The sequence below is a fragment of the Heliangelus exortis genome, chromosome 20 (genome assembly GCF_036169615.1).
Source record: "Heliangelus exortis chromosome 20, bHelExo1.hap1, whole genome shotgun sequence".
NCBI lineage: Eukaryota > Metazoa > Chordata > Aves > Apodiformes > Trochilidae > Heliangelus > Heliangelus exortis.
Window position 1 is genome coordinate 9,205,956 of NC_092441.1, and position 21,648 is coordinate 9,227,603.

Here is a 21,648-nt window from a genome sequence, read left to right on the forward strand (position 1 = left end):
CTGAGACATCCTGTGGGGCTGCAGGGTCCTACACAACCCTCCTGCTCTAGCCACGTTCATCACCCCACACCAGGTTCCCAGACACAGACATCTGGGATGAAGGCACACATCATGCTGATTTATGGCTGGGCCCAGGGCAGTGAGCATCCCCCCCCCCGCATCCTCCCTGCTGCCTGCCTGTCCCTGGGTGCTGCACACTCTGTGTGTCTGTGTGTGTGTCTGTGTGTGTGTGTGACAGCCCAGACACGAGGGCTCAGTGCTCCTTGCACAATGTGCAGCTCAAGGGTTGAGAAAATCGCACCTCTGATACTCTTTTGAAACAAAGAGCCCCAGATCACATCACTAGGGGATCCCCTTTCTCACCAGCAACCCTTTACAGAGCCCTTTGCCATCTCTGCTCAGACAGAAGGAGACCCCGTGCTGGGTAATGTAACAGGAGATGTGAAAGGCCAAACCATGGTGGGACCAACCCAGCACAAAGCTCTGTGCTGCTGAAACACCCACCAGGCTCTCAGTTACTTGCAGCTCTCAGGAATGCTTTGAAGTGGCTCAAACCAGAGGAGAAAGCATGAGCAAGAGGGATGGAGAGAGAGGGATGAGAAGTTGCCATCTGCACTCTCCAGAGGCCCTGGGGAGCAGAGGATGCTCCTGCAGGTAAGTTCTCCGAGGGCACTGGGTGCCCTTGGCACATCCCCAGATGGATCCCAGCAGGTCTGGTATGGGCTAGCAATGAAAGCAGTTTTCTCTGGCCACAGTTTCGCTCCACCCTGGCTTGAGTGTTTCCTCTCATCTCTGTGGTTTCCCTCCCAGGGCCGATGCCCGGCAGCCGGCTGGGAACGCCCAGGAGGAGCAGCCTGGTGCCTCCGGACAAGCTGTGCCCTGCCATGGGGGCAGGAGGAGGAACACCCCCTGGGGCTGCAGCACACCGGCTCTGCTCCTTTGGGCACAGACAGCCCCTCCCTTGCTTTCCCTCTTTGATCCTGGCTGTCCGCTCACGGAGAGAGAGCGAGAGAGAGCCCCGAGGGTGACAGCAGCCTGCCTGTCCCTGTCCCTGCTGCCAGCAACAGCCATGGCCACCCCAGAACTGCAACACCGCTCCCCAACAGCTCCGTGTACCTGGGAGCGGTTTTTGGAACCCCTCAAACACGAAACATTAGGTGGGATTTACAAGGAAGCTGGAGAACTAAAATGAATTATTAATTCCTATGGTCACCCCCCCCCCTTCATCCTCCCCCCATCCTCCCACACGCCGAGTCCTCAGACACCTCCAGCTCCAGCACTGGGCAAGGAAAGGCTGCAGGACAGCCAGGTCCTGCCCAGCCCGGCAGGATGGGAGGGCAAAAGCCGAGGGAAGATCCTTTGGCAAGCAGGGAAAGCTCAACCACACCACACACACAAACTCAGGAGCCAACCTTCAGAGCAGAAACGCGTCTCCATGCCAAGAGCTGGGTTATTTTCCTCCCTCTTCCCGACTCGCAGCTCTGAGCTAACAGGCTCAGCATTCATCCCCCCGTGCCGTGCAGCACATGGGAGCAGAGGAGGGGGGAGAGAGAGACTCAAATGAAATCCAGACCTAGAGAGCAGTTTCTTTTCCTCCCCCTGCTTCCCCCTTCGTCCCTCCACCCTTCCCCCCCACCCTCCCGCCCCCCGGCTTCTGCTGCAACCACCTTCTGTCCTCCAGGGCTCAGGAGGATGGAAAAAAAAAAAAAAAAAAAAAAAAAGAATCAGCTGAAATCCACCCGGAATGTGGGTGTTTCTCTTCTTAAAGTGTAGACGCTGCTGGAAAGGTAGGATGGCAGAGGCAGAACACAACACAATAGAAGATCAATAGCCTACCTGAAATCCGGTCCCTCTCCATTCCTAAGGGATATATTTAGCATCCGCGTGTCACTGCCGTCCCTTTTTTCGGTGGCGCCCCCTTCTTTCCCCCACTCTCCCTCCCTCCTTGTCTTGCTTCCTCCTCCTCCTCTTCCAAAAAAAGCTCTTTGTCTGGTCTAATTTCTTCAATCTGTTGTAATCATGAATGCATCCAAATTACCACATTTCCATGTGCTGATCATATGTTTGTGCTCCAAACTGAAGTAGCTTTGTCTCTTTGAAATGAAGAGTAAGAGAGGAAGAGAAAGAAGGGAGAAAAACTAAAAAGGGGGTGCATGACCCAAAAAATCCCGTAACTCCCTGTAATACTCCACCAGGCACAGGAACACTGGAAATCCCAAGTCCTCTGTAAAGCAGTCTTAAAGCTACAGCATGAGTGTGTCCAGGGAAACTCTTCAGCCTCCACAGCTCCCTCTTAACATCCACCACGAGATGCTCGGGGAACTTGGCTCCTCGCAATAACAGAGCAAACAGCTCATCCAGCTTCTCCAATCTCTCCCTGCTTCCCCAGTCTTATTTTCCTCCCGTTTCCTCTATCCCCTCCTCCTTCCTTGGTTCCAGCATTTTAAAAAGCACGCAGATCCTGCTTCTTCCCCCACCCTGCCAGGTCTGAAGTTTCGATTCATGCATAAACTATTCAGCTGATGAAGGCTGACTTCATTCCAAGCACAGCATCACGGGCTGCTGCTGCTACTGCTCCCAGGCAGGACCCGAGCACCGCACATGTTTACCCGCCCCTGGAGAGCTTCGGCTGCCGGCCCCGGCCCCGGCTTCACCTTCCCCCCCACCGCAAAGGAAGGAGAAGGGGAGGATTTCTGTCTGCAGCCAGCCCAAAAGCGAGACTCAAAGTTTCCGTCCTGGACAGAAGCTCCTGGTCTTCTCCTTGGTCCCACAGCGGAGCAGAGGTGGGATTTGAGATCACTTTTCCTTTGCTGTGCTGGGCAGGGCACAAGGGGTAACAGAGGCAGCGGAGCAGCCCACAGAGCCTGTTGCCAAATCCTCCTCTCCCTGGCTGGGACAGAGGGATATTGGGCTGCAGGGATGGGCTGGCCCCACGTGGAAACTTCCACTTGGGCAGTGGCCAGGGCTGGCAGCAGGGACATCACGTTAGCACCTCTGCTGAGACAGTGCCTGCAGGCACAGCACTGCCCAAACCACCCCACGCAGCCCTCCCGTGTCATCCACCACCAATTCCTATTGATGTGCAGAGCCTGAGTCACCCAGCCAGATGTGAGGGCACAGGCTCTGTCCCCAGAGCTGGCAAACAAGCCCAGCTGTGGCCCTGCAGCCCAGACAGGGAGGGCAGGGTTGTTACACAGGCCAGGGGTGCTGGCAGGACCCTCCTCTATCCTGCACCTGACACAGGATGCGTTTTGCCCCCAAATACTCAAGAGTGCATGTGGAAAAAATGCCAAGTGTGGTAACTGTGACAGAGCCTGGCACCTACCCCCATAGCATGGGCAGAAGGATAAATTGCTTGTTGGCTGGATGAATAAAGTGCCAAGCAAAGACTGGAGGTGTCACAGGGACTGCTGGGACAGTCAGGACCTACCCTGCATTGCTTTTCAATACCTTTCAATCAACAGATTGCCCAAGTTGCTGGGAGGCAGCCTCAGGACAGTCCATTCCTTAGGGAAGTTTCTCTCAAATCCCCAGTGGGTTATTCCCTTGGCAGGGAGGTTTAGAATCCTTCCCAAATTCCTGTTTGCTATTAAATCTCTGCATGTTCTTGCTGCCAGTGCCTAAGGCACCAGAGAGGGGACAATAAGCAATATTTTCCCATGAACTGTATGAAACTGTGTTTCCTGTCTGAGACCTCCAAGGTGCTGAACACAAAGCAGGGACCCAGGGGAGCTGCACAGCCCCGTGCAGCACAAAATCCACTGCACTGCCACCACTGAGCAGCCTGTATTGCCAAGATCCTTCTGATGGAGAGGAAGGAAAATCCTCAGGGGAAGTATCACAAAAGGGAGAAGGTAAATGCAAAGGAAGAAGGGATGAGGGCAGCACAAGCCTTTCAGTCTGTGCACTTTAACCCTCAGGTGACTAAGGGAGGGACAAAGCAAAGGCATCATTTCTTGGAGGGCAGAGAGGCACTCAGGGAAGTGAATCCAAATGATGATTAATGCACTTGAACTTTAAATTCATAAACCCTTCAGGTCAATGCTTTCATTCAAACTTCAAGTCCTGGAGCAAATTTTAATGGAATCTCTCTAAAGGTGCAGTTGTGTGTCTCCATTTGAAGCTGTGCTGTCACTGCCACAGGCAGCAGTGATGGGGGGTGCTGAGCCATGCCATGCACAGAATTGGGGCATTGGGGTGTGCTCCCCAGCATCCTGCACTTCACAGGGCTGGAGGTCCCCACCCTCCTTGGGTTTTGAGTCAATGATTTTGATTTCAATGGGTATTTGGTCATCTGTGACTTGTGCAGATCTGTATAAACATAATATATATTGTATTTCCTAATGCTGTCCTTAAAAGGGTTGGGGAATCAAGCACAACTCGGGTTTGGAGAGGGAAGAAATAAGATCCTCCCCTGTCTGGTCTGGGTATGTCTTGTGGGGGCTTCCAGGCCCCCTAAGGCTGTCTTTTGGCAAAGCCATGAGTAGAGGGAAGAGGTGGGAGCAACTTTAAGGAAGCCTCTGCTATCTGCCATAAAGATAAACTCAATTTCCATTTGCAAGCAAGAAGCTAAAATAAAGCTGGAGCCTTGCTCTGCTGCAGCCCTGCACTTGCTGAGGTTGGTACAAGGGTGCTCACTTTCCCTTGCCCCACACCTCGCAGGTTTAAACATTACCACTGGTGGCAGCCAGCAGGAAGCACTGCCAGGTACAGAGAAAGCTAGGAAGGAAATCACATGAAAGAAAGTAAACCAAAGCCTGCTCCAGGCTCAGTTGGAATTTTCTCTCTCTCACACACCTCTCCTAGGCTAGCCCAGAAACACCCAAGCCTTTTGCTAAGCAATAAACTTCTTGCTGTGCACCAACACCCAGAGGGGCAGGGAAGGTGCTGTGAAGACACCACAAGGTCACCTCCAACCACAGATGTGCCCCAGAGCCCAGAACATCAGTGAGCAGCCAGGAGGGGATTTAGGACTAGTGACACTGTCACCAGCCAGAGCAAGCAGCACCATGGTACAGACACCTGCCAGGAATTCAGATCATAGAATCATAGAATTGGCTGGGTTGGAAGGGACCTCAGAGATCACCAAGTCCAACCCTTGATCCACTCCCCCCGTGGTTCCCAGCCCATGGCACTGAGTGCCACATCCAGGCTCTTTTGAAATATCTCCAGGGATGGAGAATCCACCCCTTCCCTGGGCAGCCCATTCCAATGGCTGAGCACCCTCTCCAGAAAGAAATTCTTTCTAATGTCCAACCTAAACCTCCCCTGGCACAACTTGAGACCTCTTGTGCCCTCTTGTCTTGCTGAGAGTTGCCTGGGAAAAGAGCCCAACCCCCCCCTGGCTCCAACCTCCTTTCAGGGAGTTGGAGAGAGTGATGAGGTCTCCCCTGAGCCTCCTCTTCTCCAGCCTCAACACCCCCAGCTCCCTCAGCCCTTCCTCACAGGACTTGTGCTGGATCCCTTCACAGCCTCCTTGCTCTTCTCTGGACCTGCTCCAGCACCTCAATCTCCTTCCTGAGCTGAGGGGCCCAGAACTGGACACAGGACTCAAGCTGTGGCCTCCCCAGGGCTGAGCACAGGGGCAGAATCCCTTCCCTGGACCTGCTGGCCACGCTGTTCCTGAGCCAGCCCAGGATGCCATTGGCCTTCTTGGCCACCTGGGCACACTGCTGGCTCCTCTTCAGCTTCCTGGCAATCCAGACTCCCAGCTCCCTTTCTGCCACTCTGTGCCCAGCCTGGAGCTCCCCATGGGGTTGTTGTGGCCAAAGTGCAGGACCCAGCACTTGGAATGTTGAACCTCATCCCGTTGGGATCAGCCCAACTCTCCAGTCTGTCCAGGTCCCTCTGCAGAGCCCTCCTGCCTTCCAGCTGATCCACACTCCCCCCAGCTTGGTGTCATCTGTGAATTTGCTGATGATGGACTCAATCCCCTCATCTAAATCATTAATAAAGATATTGAACAGAACTGGGCCCAACACTGATCCCTGGGGGAAGCTATTTGCAATTCCTCATCCTCATCTGCCTCTCAAGGTTTATGCTGTGATTATGATCCTGTGGCATTTCATCCAACCAAAGAGTTCTTTTCTTTTCTACCTAGTTCACACATGGGCACAGCCAGTCACTTCTCCCAGGCTTTTAGCAAACCTGCCAGGTATCACCTCCTGACCCCAGCCATGCTGCTGAGCCAGCTGGAACACTGCAAGTCCGTGCAGGGATCAGAGGTTCCAACTGCAGAGCAGCCAAAGACCTGCAGGGCCTGGAGAGGCAGGAAAAATGGAGATTCAGCTGGTGGTTTCACAAGCTCAGCTGTCTATATAACCAGCAAGCTGGGAGGAGAGTACAGAGGGGGAGGGCTGTGAGGCAGAGCAGAGCAAACTTAAATTAAATTATGTCCAGTGAAATATTTTCACATGAGGAAATACAGGTCCAGACTCAAACAGTTCAATCAAGTATTACTCCATTATACTCCCTCTGTCCCATTTAACCCCAGGCTGGACCCAGCAAGCAAATGACAGTACCTGAGCCTCTGCTGGCTCTGTGCTCCAAGAACCTTTGATTTACATTTATATGAACCTTGAGGATGGGGAAGAAAACAAAGGCTAAAATTCTCCTCACGAAAACAACTCACAAAAGAAAAAAGCCAAGGACATCCCCTTCTTCCCAAGGTACCCTCTGAATGCTGCTGCCTTACTCTTTGCCAGTTTTTGTTTCTTCACCCTCCTCTCCCAGCTGGGCAGACATGGAGCTGCCCTGAGCTGGATGGCAGCTGTTGGCTGCTTTGCAGTTGTTGTCAGCCACTGCTTTGACCCTTCCTGATTATTTCTTGTGGGAGCCTGTATTTGTTCAACAAATACCCTCCTGAGTTATTACTTTTCCTGAGACAAAGACCACGAGTGGGACATAGGAGTCATCACCACCCAGAATCATGTATGAGAGTTGTAGCAGGGACTGCACCATCTCTGCTCCTGCCCCGAGCCCAGCCAGCCCCTTGAGATGATGCCTACATGAGTCTGTTCTGTTCCATCCCATCCCGTGGAGAGATGTGTCTTTAAAGAAAGCTCCTGGCTCTCAATCTCTTTGCCTGAAAGCCTCAAACTGCTGGAAACCACTTGCATATCCTCCCCAGGCTTTCTATTCGTGCTTTAACACTCATGTGCTGAAATATTAACAGCAGCTGGCAGTGCAGAGCCAGAGGTGAGGACTGGACACCCACACTCCCAGCAGACTGCATGGAGTCTCAAATAAATGTTAACTCTTCCACAATCCTCCACTTATATTTTCCTCCCAGGACTCCTCCCTCCCAGCCATCTTGCCCTCACAACACTTTGCTCTTACCCAGCTTCCTACTCGAGTCCCTAAGACAGGGGAGTTACTCCATACCTGGAGGTCCATGCTCATTCCTCACTGAGCTGGAGGAAAGCTGGGTTCCCACTGGATTATTCATTATTGTATTTTCTCTCTTGAACACCAGCCATTTGCTCTACACCCTCCTGTTCTTGGGCAGGTCACTACAACAACTCCTGCCTGGCAGAAGGATCCACTAAGGAGCAAAGTTTCCAAGCCCCACCTGGCTATCTCAGAAGCAGGTAGTTTAAAGGAAGGAAGACTGCACCAGTCCCTGCAAACACCTTTGGGAGTCGTCTTTTTTTCTTTTTTTTTTTTTTTTTTTTCCAGGCTTATTTGTTAAGACAAGGCACAGTTTGTATTACAGGCTTCTCCTCTCTACTCTCTTCAGGGCAGCTTTGCCCCAAGGAGCCCCAGGAGCCCAGCTCCCTGCACATCTCTGCTGCTGCAGGCAGCTGAAAAGCTGCACAAATTCTGGGCACATCTTGCCCAGGCAGCACGGGCTGGGGAGAAGCAAAGCTCTGTTCCTGGGTATTGGAGGAGCTGGTCTGGTGCTGAGGGCAGACACCACCTGAGAACAGAGATCTTCCTTTCACCTTCACCAGGTGAAGCCCTAAACACGTGGATTTTCAAAATACTGCTGTCTGTGGGGCAGCAAGGGGCTCTTTTTGCATGGATTTCACTGCATTGCTGTAGTGCCACCCAACAGGGAGGTCCTGGCTTGGTGTGGTGCAGCCAGAGGACACCCCCAGGGGCTTGCCTGGCTTTCAGTCCCCATTGCTGAAGAAGGGCCAATCCACTGAGGGAGTGAAGATAATCCAGAACTGGGCAGATGACCCTATTTTGATTTAGTGGCAGAATCATCCAGGCCTGACACTTCTCTGAATATCATAACATGCTTTCAACCAGAAATGTTATAATAAAATTTATACTTCTAGAAATAAAAAACGTACCCCAAGGAAAGGCTGCTCTACGAGGTCAGTCAGGAATGCCTCTTGCTTCTGCTGCTTTCCTTGGACCACACATTGCTTTTTTTTCACCAAAATTTGACAGAGAGACTGCATGACCTGCAGGCCATCCCTGAACATCCCCAGAGCTTTATCCACTAGCCCAGCTGCACAGTTGCCTCAAAGACAACTCATCTCTGCAACCAAGGGCATGAAAGGCTGCACTCACATCTCTTTTGCAGTCATAGACACAAGACAAATATAGCAAGGAGTAAATTGGTGCTCTCTGCCTAAGGTACAATTAGGGGGTTTTGGTAAACACAAACCATTGCTGGATGTGCTGGACTTGGAGGCTCAGAAGATGCCTGTGGTGGGCAGCCAGGGCTCAGGAATTTGCCTCTGCCCACGTGATGAGGGACACCAGATTTTGAGGGGAAGAGGGAAAGTTGAGCAGCCACAGTCTGCTCTGCCAACATGCCCGAGAGCAATTTGCAAACTGACATTTCAGCAACAAAAAATGAAGAAAATAAACACCATGGAGAGATGTACATATTCAGCTGAGAGAGCTGTGGCCACACACAACTGCTTAGGTGAGCAGCCCTGGGTGAGCTGGCACATCCTTACCAGGCCTAGACACACCAGCCCTCCTTTCTCCTTTGGTTTCTTTATCCCTTTCCTAAGGGGACAGGTACAGCATCCCCCACACACATTTTCATAGCTGTCCTGTTGACACCTTGCCTGAAGTGTGTCCTTTCATTCTCCAACCCCACGAGGGCTCCTTTCCTCAGGGGAACCCTGCAGAATTCATCACCTCTCATCAACAAATCCATATCACATTCCAGTGAGGAACAGGACTATCTAAAAACATGAGCAGCAGCCAAAGTCTCCAAACATTACAGAGCATTAAATCCTTTCTCATTCCTGAAATACTGATTTATATTTCACTGCCTCTGGTTTCTTTTTTTTTTTTTTTTTTTTTTTTTTAGCTTATTGGGACTAAAAGAGACTATACATGAGACTGGAGATGAATCGTGGGTATTGTACAGAACCAGGACAAGCCAGTGCTCAGTGCATCCCCTCAGGAGCTAACAGGCCCATGGCACCTATCATTATTCCTTAATTTTCTAGCTGGGCTCACAAGTGCTCTCTCACTATAAGTACTGCACATTTCCTCCTGAAGCACGTGGGAGCCCCACAAGACCTTCCCAGGCAGCTTGGAGCCCACGTGTCTGTGTTATACAAGCACCATCCTCATGTGTCTGTGCAGGAACCCAAGCACCTGAATGAAGAGCAGCCAGTTCATGTCAGCTTCTTGCTACCTGGAGTTGGGATTTCCTGCAGAGCTGCAGCCACGGAGTTGTTGGGATGCTGCAGAAGGGACTCTCCAGGCTGCCTGGTGACCGAGCTTCACCCCAGTGACCAAGCTTCACCCTTTGCTACTTTGTCCTTGTGATGAGAAAGACAATGAGATGAGAAAGATGAGAAAGCCCCAGAGGAGATGTCAAATGAGGGCTTGTCAGGAGGGAGCCCCAGGAGACTGAGCAGGGCATGTGCCTGAGGATGCTGTTTGGCACGGAGATCCCTGCAGCTGGAGTGGCCAGTGTGGAGCTTGGAACAAAGGGGAACAGAGGCTGCTCAAAGCCATTCATGACCTCATCTAAGGATACATCCAAAGCAACGAGGCTGCAACCACAGGTCTCTTGTTAACCCTTCTGCTGCCCCACCAAAGTGAAAGGCACAGTTTGGGCTGTAACACCACACTGCAAAGAGCTGATGTCCAGCTTCCAGCTGGCCCAAAGTGCTGAACTCCCAGCCTGCACCCCAGTTTGGCAAGAGGAAGCTAAAACAAGATGAAGTAAAGGTTAGGACAATCTGAAGGTCTGGACAAAAGTTCCCAAACTCAGTTTGCTCAGGCAGCATGACTGTGCTGGGGGGGTACCTGTGTCTGAGCTGAACTAGATGTGCAACAGTTCTGGCAGCACTGCCCTGGGGGAAAAACTTGAAGACCTAATATTTTTTTACAGTGGTCTGAATTAGCTTATGTAATGGTAATCATGTGCTCTCAACTAGGGAGCCCCGGGCTCTTTTGTTTATTTTTATCTCTTTTGTTTATTTCCACTGTTCTGATTAACCTGCAGTCTCACATAAAGCAATGTCTGAAGTTTTCCTCCTGCAGACTCCAGGTGTAAAGGGAAAAGATAGTCCTCGGGGCAAGTTACTAACTAAAGAGATGGATACACTAAGATCTGTTTCTATATCTGCTTTTAACTCACTGAATGAATGTGGAGCATCCCAAATTAGTGAACCCTGCTGAAATCAGATGTTGCAGTGATGATGCCAATTTAAGCCATGCCCACAGCTATCTGTGTTCCAGCTTTTGCACCCACCCAGCCACACATCTTTCCATTTCAGTGCCTATGGGGAAGGATCCTTGGATTCATGGGCAATGCAAAAAGCACAGCTTTCACCTTCTCTGCTGCTCTGTTTACCTCTATGATGATATGGGAATATTAATAACTATTAAAGGGAAGATGCAAGGCTTAATTAGGGAAAAGGAAAATAAAACAAGAACTTAATCTGTACATGTCTTGTCAAAATTTTAATTTAGGACTATATTCTCTCCACTTCTATTAAATCCCAGCTACCAGCTCCTGCAGAGACATCCTGGGTATGCTGGGCAGCACGGCAGGGCAGTGTCATCCTGGTCAATGGGGTCCTAGAGCTCATACCCTAATCAAAAGCTCACAGGCTCACTCTACAACCAGCACCTTGGACCCATCTTACCTGTCCTATGTCTCTAGCTCACACCTGTCCACCTGCTGGGATTTCTGGGCTCCTCCCCCATCAGCCTAAAGGGTAGACAAGGGGCTGTAGCTGGCACAAACACCAAACAGCCTGGCACGGGACTCTCTCTGCTTTATACCCAAGAGAAATATTTACACAGCGTGAGACAAACTGCCCTGACGAAGATTTTCATGACATCAGTGAGTGCTCCTTTCTAATGCAACCCAGACCACTGGCCTTGAGCTCCATGTCTCTCAAAATTATGCCCTATGCTTCCAAAAAGCACTGAGACAAGTTGTGGTTGACCCTCAGCCAAGTGCTGATGATGCAGAAGTGGGGCCGCTCGCGCCCTGTCTTTTTTGGATGGAAAAGCTGTGCCTGCCCTGGTCTGCAGCTGGCCCTGGCAGCCTGCCCCTGCTCCAGGCAGCCCTGCAGCCAGACAAAAGCTGAAACAGGAAAGCTGAGGCACCTGCTCCCCACCCAACCCCTTTGGGACCCCTCAGGAACAAAGCACCTGACCCACAGATAGCACCAATGCAGGAGCAGTTCTGCATCCTCCCCGCTGCTTTCACCTCCACAGAAAAAACCCTGCAGTTTTAGCTAAAGCAGGACACTCTACCTTTTTCTGGACCCTCCTACCTTACCCCTGCCAGGGAAGTTCCTTCCTCTTAGCAAAAACTGAATTGTAGGTTGGAAAGAAATCAAAGTGCAGAGCACAGCTGGCTGCCTGAGATGAATACGAAGCCGATTTCTTCCAGTCCAACTGCTCTGGGGCTGTTTTCTGGCTGGCTGGGGAACACATCTCTGCTCCAGATGGCAAATGTCAGCAAATATTTCTCACTTTTAAATTCATCAGGTACAGTTGAAGGAAAATGAAGTGGGAATAAACTTCCCTGACGTGCAGAGTTCTTAAGTCTGCAAAAATATTACCCTAAGCTGCTCACACCAAGCAAGGGTAGCATCTTAGGGGTCAACATTCTGAATTCTGGTTCTTCCCACTCATATCTAACTACATCTTGATTAGACTGTCCAAACCACTCACAAAACAACCTTATGGGCATGGTCCCATGTTCTAATTGATGGGGGACAGTGCCAAGCCCTGGTCATCTTCCTTGCTTACCTGGGACTATGCCACAGGCCTCTACAAAACAAAATCCTGCAGCTCCAAAGCCCTGGAATTGCTGCTCACTGAGCAATGCTGAATGCCAGTGCTGTACAACCACTTTAAGGAGACAAGAAAAATTATAGAATCATAGAATCATAGAATTGGCTGGGTTGGAAGGGACCCCAGAGCTCATCAAGTCCAACCCTTGATCCACTCCCCCCGTGGTTCCCAGCCCATGGCACTGAGTGCCACATCCAGGCTCTTTTGAAATATCTCCAGGGATGGAGAATCCACCCCTTCCCTGGGCAGCCCATTCCAATGCCTGATCACCCTCTCCAGAAAGAAATTCTTTCTAATGTCCAACCTAAACCTCCCCTGGCACAACTTGAGACCTCTTGTGCCCTCTTGTCTTGCTGAGAGTTGCCTGGGAAAAGAGCCCAACCCCCCCCTGGCTCCAACCTCCTTTCAGGGAGTTGTAGAGAGTGATGAGGTCTCCCCTGAGCCTCCTCTTCTCCAGCCTCAACACCCCCAGCTCCCTCAGCCTCTCCTCATAGGATCTGTGCTTGAGTCCCTTCACCAGCCCAGTTGCCTCCTTTGGATCTGCTCCAGCACCTCAATCTCCTTCCTGAGCTGAGGGGCCCAGAACTGGACACAGGACTCGAGCCACAGATCAAGGTTTCCAAGAGAGGTCAATATCAAATCTCCAGATTTATGCCATCACTGCACGCCCCAAGGCAATAGGTGGGGTGCAGATGACTGTGTAGCTATCTAGATCCTAAAAGCTGGTGGCTACAGAACTGAATGTCATCTCCTGCTTCATATTCTGGGTGGCAAAAAACCCAAAGAAACCCCCTCCCTTCAATGCATCACTTAGAACCACTGTTCAGTCATCCCGACACCAATTTATCTTCTGCAGGGATAAAAGCTTCTGGATACAAGGCCAGATGTGCAGAGAGGAAAAATTGGACCCAACACAAGGGGAAATTGAGCTGCAGTTATATGGAGTCATAAATATTTACTGCAATGTAAACTGGAGCACTGAACTGCTCGTTTGGTTTTCACTTGAAAAAAAAATATTACAATTTAAAAGGTCTCTCACCAGAAAAGTGGAAAGTATATAATTAAGAGTCTAAAGAAAACAAGATTGAACAAATGCACTGTGTCTTTCAATTTAGATGTAGTTACCTTTGGAGCTCTACCAATTCCCCTTTCTGTCTTCGGAGGTACTGTATGGAAAGAGGCACTGCCAGGGCTGAGACTGCAACTTTGTTTTTGCACATGCAGAAGATAAACATGCACTTCAGCTCTGAAACTGCAGCTGCTGTGCTGGTGGCCGACTTCTGAACCATCAGCTTGAAAATGTTGCTCAGGACTGAGCAACCACTGCTGCAAACCTTTAGCAGCCAGACCAAAACTGGGACTTCATGCTAAGTTCTCACTCAACGTGTTTTTCCTGCCATTAGACATCAATTTGGGGTGCAGGGGCCCACGCTGACCCTGTTTACATCCTCCCAGCCACACATCACAGCATTAGGGTTGGAGATGGGGACACTGCATGGCTGTGAAGCTCCAGACAGCATCAGTGGGTGACTCCAACCCCTGGCACCCTGGTGCATGGGGTGAATACCTGTGCTTGTCACTGGTGTGTGGGGATGGCCAGGCAGGCAGCTCCCAGCTCCCAGGGCATTTAAGCAGATGTTAAAAAGGATGTTTGTGACTTAATCCCCTTTCCACATGTGCTGATGCCTTGATATAGTAAAATGCTGAAGTCACCACTCCAGGAAGGCATCCCAAGGGTGGCTTTCTCGTCCCACCCACACAGAGGGAAAAGCTGAAATCAACTGTTTTGATAAATCCATCTGGGAGCTGAGACAGGATATGGGGGCTGAGAAGATGAATTGAAAGAGCAAATTGAGCCCCAAGGGAGCAACTGTGAGTGACAGAGAGACCAAGAGGATGGGAGTAAATGACAGCCCTGAACCAAATGTGGCAAGAGAAGGGGGTCGAGGAGGCCAGGGGGGTTCTGGCAGGGACAGGTTGACTGCAGCAGGGACACCTCTTAACGTCCTGGAGAAAAGAAGGAGGCAATGCCAAAGGGAGGTTGTACATCTCAGAGAAACAAATGTGACACAAGATTTCAGTTGCAACAAAGCACCTGCTAAGATGAACTTCTGATATATAAGGACCTGATGCTTCCCACAGGGGTCTGGACCTTTGGAGCAGGACAGGGGGGCAGACAGGCCCAGCAAAAAGGGCATGCAAAAGGAAAAGACCAGAACTGGGCTGCCTTTATGGAATTTTCTACTTGCAGGGGATAATTTGGTTGATGCATTTAAGCACCAGACTTGTTTCTATCCCTGGTCAGTCCCAACCAGTGCCACACACACACGTGTGGAACACACAGACTCAGACACTTGCAAACACCAGGGCTTCTGTTACTGCTTTCCTGAAGCTGGAAAACAACTTTTTCAAGAAAAAAACCCTCCCACCTGCTTCCTTCTGGATCAGAAACAGCTTCCAACACAGTAAGCTGCAATTAGGAGTGCAAATTTAGTCGCAAGCATATATAATCCATAAATCTCCACATCCAATAAAAAAATAACAGCTAAGGAGAGTACCAAAGAGCTGCTAATTACTAAAGCTATATTTCAACCTCAGGCCATTCCTGCTTTCTGTTACCCTGTGTTAGACCCCTTGAATTGAGATGGGGCTTTCTAATTATTCTCACTGGCTCCATTATTCAGTAAGTAATTAATCTTTCCTTTTATATTGCTCTCTCTTTTCAATTTTTTTGATATATATATATATATATACTGCTTTTTTAAATATACTGCTCTCTGCAGTGATTAGCAGGCAGCTTGGCCTTCCAAACCATGGCCAGTGGACAGCAGGCAAGAGGTGCAACTTCCAAGAGTCACCTCTTGCATTTTCTCCTTTTATTTTTATTTTTTTTTATTGGATGAGGAAGTTACAAAGTGAGAAATTCATGCAGCTTACTTGGGCTTTTCTGGTCACTGGGTCTCCGAAGTCTCCCACTGGAGGTCTGTGTGATTCCTAAAGTAAGAAGAAGGTTTGAATGGGCCAAGGGAGTTGATGGGAATAAAATCTACATATTCAGAGCAATCTGATTCACATGGGGTGCATTGGAGAAAGAAACAAGGACGACTCAAGCCCCTCTACACCATAAATGCTTTTGAAAGACAAAACCCAGCCATATGCAGAAACCATATGCTGATGAGTGCCTCGGTTTCTCTTTTCTTGGCACAAGAAAAGTGGACTCAATAAATGCATTGAACCACCTCCTGTGGGATCCTATGCTCTGAAGCTACCCCAAATGTTGTGATTTCCCAATAAAGGGATTTCTGGAGACTCTGGCATCTCAGTCTCTGGTGAGTCCTGGAGAAGAGCAGCAGTTCCACGATAGTGTCCCCTCCCCTCAGGTACCAAATGCTGGAGCCGTCAAGCTTGAGAACAGAGCCCCAGAGGCTCCTCAGCTCAACACAAACCTTGCCTGAGCACACCAAACTTTTCAATCAGGATTTCTGCCCTGCAAATAGGTAAGAAGTTCCCCAGTTTTTCTGGTGATGTTTTTTTAATTCTATTTCTTGAATTATCTTCTCCCCGTCTACCAGGTTTGTTGTAAAATAAGCACAGGGGTTCAAACAGCATTAGTTTAAGCTGCAGAACACCCATAACTGTGATCTGTGACATTGCCACAACCTTAGAAAGCCTTGTCAGCTGGAAAAGTGCATCCTATTAAAGAAAAAAAATGTACAAATTGCAGGAAAACTTTTATAACACTGAGCCTTGGGATTGAAGGAGAGGCAAAAAAAAAAAAAAAACCTGCCTGGAAAAGCAACATGGAAAAAGTATGTCACACTCAGAAGCCACAGCTTTTATATATATATGCATATGTATGTGCACTTTCTCTCTCCCTTCCCTTTTCTAACAAAAAAAGCCTCTGTGCTTTCCACCTCCTGTGGCTGAACCACAGGGCCAGGCCCTGGGCAGCAGCACAAGGAGAGCCCCTGCCCAGCACCACCCGGAGCCATCCCCGGGCAGTGCCATCCCCAGGGAGCACTGCCAGCCCAGGGCCCAAAATAGAGCTGGGACTGTCCACCCCCACACAGGAGCACCCAAAGCTGTCCTCTTGGGAGCTTTATCTGCATTGCAACAGGGCAGGGCACAGAACACACAGCACTCAGCCTGAATTTTCTATCCCTGACAGAGAGAAGGGAGGAAGTGGCCAGGAGCTTCTGCATTAGACCCAGCGTGGTCCATTTTATAACATTCTTTCTTCTGTTAAACCCAATCCCTGATTTTTTTTGCTGAATTCTTTTTCTTCCCTTCTAAATGTCTATTTTTTTCTTCGGATGCTACCGAGAATGAAAAGGCAAATTTCCTCTGCTCAGCTGAGTTTTAAATGGAATTTTTTCTGGAGAGTTGCAAGAGCACTCGAGTCCTGGCTCTGCTCCTGGCAGAGAACCCACCCCTCTGCCTGGGCTGCGTGGGGGCAAGGTGCAGGGTGGAAATGTGGCTTTCATAATTGCTCAAAAAACAGAGAAGAATGTCCCATTATGGGTGGCACCCTGAAGAACAGATATGCAGCCATGCTGAGCTGGTTAAACACATCCTTTTATGTTCAAAGCCTTCATTCAGTCTGCGGCAAAGCAGGACGGAAGCAGAGCGAGGAGCTTACAAGCTTGGACAGGATTGCACTTAGGAAACAGGCTTCATCCCCTTTAGCAACCACTCCAGTGGAAAAATACACACAGGGCTCTGAGCATACAACATGGCAGAGCCATCAGAGCATCCAGGCTCTGGCTGAGCTTCTACCTTTTATGCAACGTTTCTGAGAATTTGCTTTACTGCCCTGTCTCGTAGGTTTTCTCTGGGGATCTGTAATTACTATTCACACCCTTTTTAAAAATCACTAAATCCAAAGCTGGACAAGTTGAATCGATTTGCTCTGTACTGCAGACAGCTTTAGAAGGAAGTATTTCTGACAGCTTTTCCTTCAGCCCCTGTTAACAACATTAATAATACATAATTACACTGTTAATCCCCTGTCAACAGAAGGGAAAATAAGGAGCAAACAAGGAATTTCTACTGGCTCACCAACACCTTTACAGTGAATCTGGAAAGAGGGGGCAGCTCTACAGAACCCAAGCCAAACTTGCTCTCTGTGATGCCCACTGCCCCTCCATCAAGAGATGATCCTGTCCTGGAAAGCAAATAAACAGCAGGGAAAGCTGCCAGCCTGGCAAGAGAGAAGATGCATTAAAATAAATTTTTAAAAAAGTAATAAGAGAAAGCAACAGCTAAAAATATTGTGTTCTGAGCAGACTGCCAGGAAGCCAGCAACATGAGCAGGACCAGAGTGCATCAGCGTGCTGAGCACCATTGGGGGTTACCTCTATTTATAGCATGGAAGCAGCAGGCTGAGACCCCGGGTGGGGCTGCAAAATAAAAATCAAAGGTTTACCCCAGCCACAGTGTCCATAAGTCTTCCCTCTTAACAGAGTTCAAACGCCCTCAGGCCACGCCATACATTTATTGTAGCACACTGGAGTGAGAAGCAGAAGGAAGTGCACTTTATTGAGCTGAAATGAGGAATGCTTCCCCACATCCCCAGCAGAATTACTTCAAAATGGAAGAATCCGAGAGTTACAAATCAGTCAATCCAAGAACAGTTCATCCAACCCAGCGGATGTGCCGCAGCAGGACAAAGTTATGACATTTGCAGAGCTTGGCCTCACCTTGGCTTGCTGGCTGAGCAATATTTTTTCATGTTTTATAATCAACGACTAATTCTCTCCAGATCCCCAGGCTGGGACCATATGGCACAGCAGAAAGGCAGCAGCAGCACCAAAGGACACTGGGCTTCACCAGGGGCTGCTGGAGCCAAGAACCACTCCAGCTGGGTTGGGTTAGTGTGAGGAAGACCTCAGTCAGGCTCGTGTTTAAATCCCTCCCTCCAGACAACATTGGATCAAAAGCTCTCCTATTTTGTGCTTCTTGCAGCTGCTGATACAACACACCATGGATGGGAAGAGTTCCAGGAATGAAACAGAAGCATTCTCTAGATACTTGCCCCAGTACAGAGGATGGTGCAGGGCAGCAGGGAGACTGAATCCAGAGTGTCTGGAGAACCCATCTTTGCTATGGTGTGACTTTTCCAGTTGTCTTTGGCAAATCTGAATCTAGTGGTCCCAGGGAAGCACTGGAGGTGTTCAGTGCAGTCAACGTGTATGTTCTCCAAAAGAGAGAGACACCCCAAACTTTGGGTATGCACACAGTGATGAGCCAGGCCACTCCAGATTTATCTTTTCCCCCCAGCAAGTGATCCATGCCACTGCATTCATACCATGAATCAAAGGAAGAAATGAGCAATTTCCATTACCATGAGAAACCACAGGGTAAAGACAAACAATGGAAGATGTAACCCAGGAACTTGCTTTCTCTACACAGTCCAGTAAAAACAGAAAACAAACAAACAAAAGAACCCAAACCAAACAAAGGTCCTGTTAGAAAGGGATGGGCCAAACCCATCAGGAGACATCCCACACTGTGCTAGAGTCAGCAAAGCAGCATCAGCTCAGCTGAGCAGAGAGTGTGACCCTTGCTTCTGTTAAATGTTTTTTCCAGTGGGTCTGAGCTCAGTTTCCTTCTTCACCCAGCATGAAGGCAGCAGGGTGTGTAGACAGCACTGGAGACTGGATGTCTTCATCCAAGATCAGTTTCCTCCTATGGACATATCCATATTCCTGGCTCCTCAGAGCTATGTCCTGGGGTGCTCCAGTCTGGGCCAGGTCATAGAGCCATCCTTGGACTCCACCAGCTTTGGCACTGGGGTGGTAGGAGAAATTCCAGCAGAATAACACTCCAGAGGTGTCAACAGCTCCTACAGAACACCAGCATTTTTAGAGCTGGCTCCCTCAGGGGCAGGATCTGCACCAGCCCGCACACTCCTGAGGTCCTTGCTTTGCTTCTCTGATCCATCCTGCCCTTTGCCACCTCCCCAGGCCATCCCTGCTGTCTGCAGGGATGATGACAGCAAGGACAGCACCTCATTTGTCCTGGAGCAGCTGCAGGGCTGCAGAGGTAACAGTGCAGACTGCTGGGACACTTTTCCACTCCATGTCAGGGTGTGTAAACCCATGTCAGGGTGTGTGTACCCATCACAGTTAGGACCATCTGCTCAGGACCATACAGGGTGTGACATTTCTCTCCTTTTACCTATTTCACAGATACTATATGGACAGTGAGCAAGAGAATTCCCTTCAGCAGCCTCCCTGCATCACACAGACAAGTTCTAAAATCTCCTTAGATGAAATGGCTGGAGAAGACTTCATCAGTAACAAGGCCTGGAGCTACAGGGCACACATCCACCACCTCGGTGATTCTCCAGCATCCCAGAGCAGCTGCTGGACACTGAGCTGCAAAGTTTTAATGCTGATGTAGGATGCTGCCCTTAGAGATAGAGTCCTGCACACAGAGCTGTGGGTGACAGCTGGGGACAGGGGAGCTGAGGACTGCAAGGGAGAAATGTGTTTGCAGAGTAGCAAAGGAAGAAGAATCTGTTGCTTCAAGCAGGAGCACAATGAAAAACACAATTACAACTTCACTTCCATGAACTTGAAATCCACTTGCAACATTAACCTCAAAAGGAATATGCTTTTTTTTTTTTTTTTTTTTTTTTTAAGAGGGAAAAATTCATGTTCATTTTCAGCACTAATCAGAACCATGCATTGAATAATAAAAGCCACTTTTCCAGATTCTGGGTAATAGAGACTCTTTACAAAGAAGCTGAGCACAGCTAGAAAAAAACCCTCAACCCATGTGCATGGTTTCATTTTGGATCAAATATCTCTGGCAGGAAACTGAGCTTTCACTGGGATGGAGGGATGCCAATGGAACGGAGGGGCACAGTTCCAAAGGGGCAGTGATTGCTGCCTCGGGAGGGGAGCACAAATTTCTCCAAAAAATTTCACCCACCACATGGGTGCACCAACAAGCTGAGTGTGTGTAGGTCAAAGCCTCAGTGCAGACCCTAGAGCCTGCAACACCACAAACCTTCTCAGCATCAGGCTGGGTCCTGACAACACTGCTCATCAGCACAGCACCAGTAACTCAAGTGGAGCCAGGAGTTCAGACAGAGAAAGAACCCAGCCTGAGGTTGAATTACAGATAACCCTCAAGAAAACCACAGGAAAACTTGGCATTAGGGAGGTGCAAATATTCCTACCACAATGTTTTACTTCTGGCAAGTGCCAAACACATTCTGACACTAAAAATATATCCCAAAAGCTTGTGCTAACAATAAGAGGCAACAATAATTAAGCCTCAATTTTTCCAACATTAAAAAGGTTTCCTCCAGCCCAGCATTGCCCTGCCCAGAGCTCCTGGCCACAGCAAAGGGCAAGGTTAGATAAAAGGACCAACCTTGAATGTGGTGGTAGAAGACAACAGGGAACCCAGCACTTTAATATTGGCTCTAAATTCAGGCTCTGATTCAAGCTTTTAACTCAAATTAAACTGCAGTAATTCTCAGGAAATCAATTGATGCATCCATAGAGCTCAAAGCCAGAAGATTGCCTCGACTGACCTGCAAAACCCACACCACAAATTTTTATCCAGTCATCCTGAATTCAACCTTGTGCTTAAACCAAGCCTTGGCTTTTCAGACACATTCAACCTCGGTGTCAAGATTAAAACATTACAGTGACCCCAAGTGCTTTACCAAGAGGCTCAGTACCAAAAATGCCCTTCAACCAGCACAGAGCTGGTGGCTTCTCCCCATGCTTTTATTCTGAGGTGAGCAGACTCTATCCTTAGATTTCCACGTGATGGAAATAACAAGATCATTTCACCACTTTGTGTGATCTCCTGTTCTTTACTGCCCACAAATCCCTCACAGCTGACAGTCATTCATAGATACACTGGACAAGCATGAAAGCACAAAACAAAATTAGCAGAAGCAGTTTTTCATATGAAAAGGCATCTTAGTCATCATCTGCAATCCCTCTGCTGAGAGGGTTTCAGTCATCTGGCCAGGGAGCAGAGGGGATGCCCCAGCAGCACCCTGCCACACCAGATGACTTCTACAAATGCATATTTATAATGCAAGTATCCACACAAATTGGAAGGGACTGGAAAAAACAGGCCCTTTGCCCGTGCTGTCAGTTTTGGTGGTTTATGTGTTTCTTTTACTTAGCAGCAGGAGGGAAGGGAAAAGTATTTATAAAGGAAAATTGTTCTTGTGAAACTCTACTGATTGGAAATGGGGCTGGTAGCTACTGTCAAGTCTAAAACCACTTGCAGTCGACTGCTGAAGCTGATGGGACAAGAGAGATCTTGTCTTTCTAGATTTCCCCTGTCTTCACCACAATCCTCATTTGCTCACAATTCTTAGCTTCTGAAATCCAAGGGAGAAGCAGCAGCAGGACCTGCAATCTACAAAAA

At 49.1% G+C, this 21,648-nt stretch overlaps 1 protein-coding gene across 4 annotated transcripts in view; it reads right to left on the reverse strand.

The window, feature by feature from the left end:
- SEPTIN9 (septin 9) overlaps positions 1–21,648 on the reverse strand; it is a 129,378-nt gene that overhangs the window by 91,761 nt on the left and 15,969 nt on the right. Inside the window, exon 2 of one of the 4 annotated variants that reach the window (XM_071764702.1) lies at positions 15,181–15,237. The exons of 1 other annotated variant lie outside the window; for it this stretch is intronic. In XM_071764702.1, the coding sequence (XP_071620803.1) occupies positions 15,181–15,237 (57 nt within the window). Of the gene's footprint in view, positions 1–1,412; positions 1,522–1,836; positions 2,072–15,180; positions 15,238–21,648 lie in introns of those variants that run through there. 2 more of the 4 variants (XM_071764705.1, XM_071764701.1) reach the window with 2 other exon arrangements.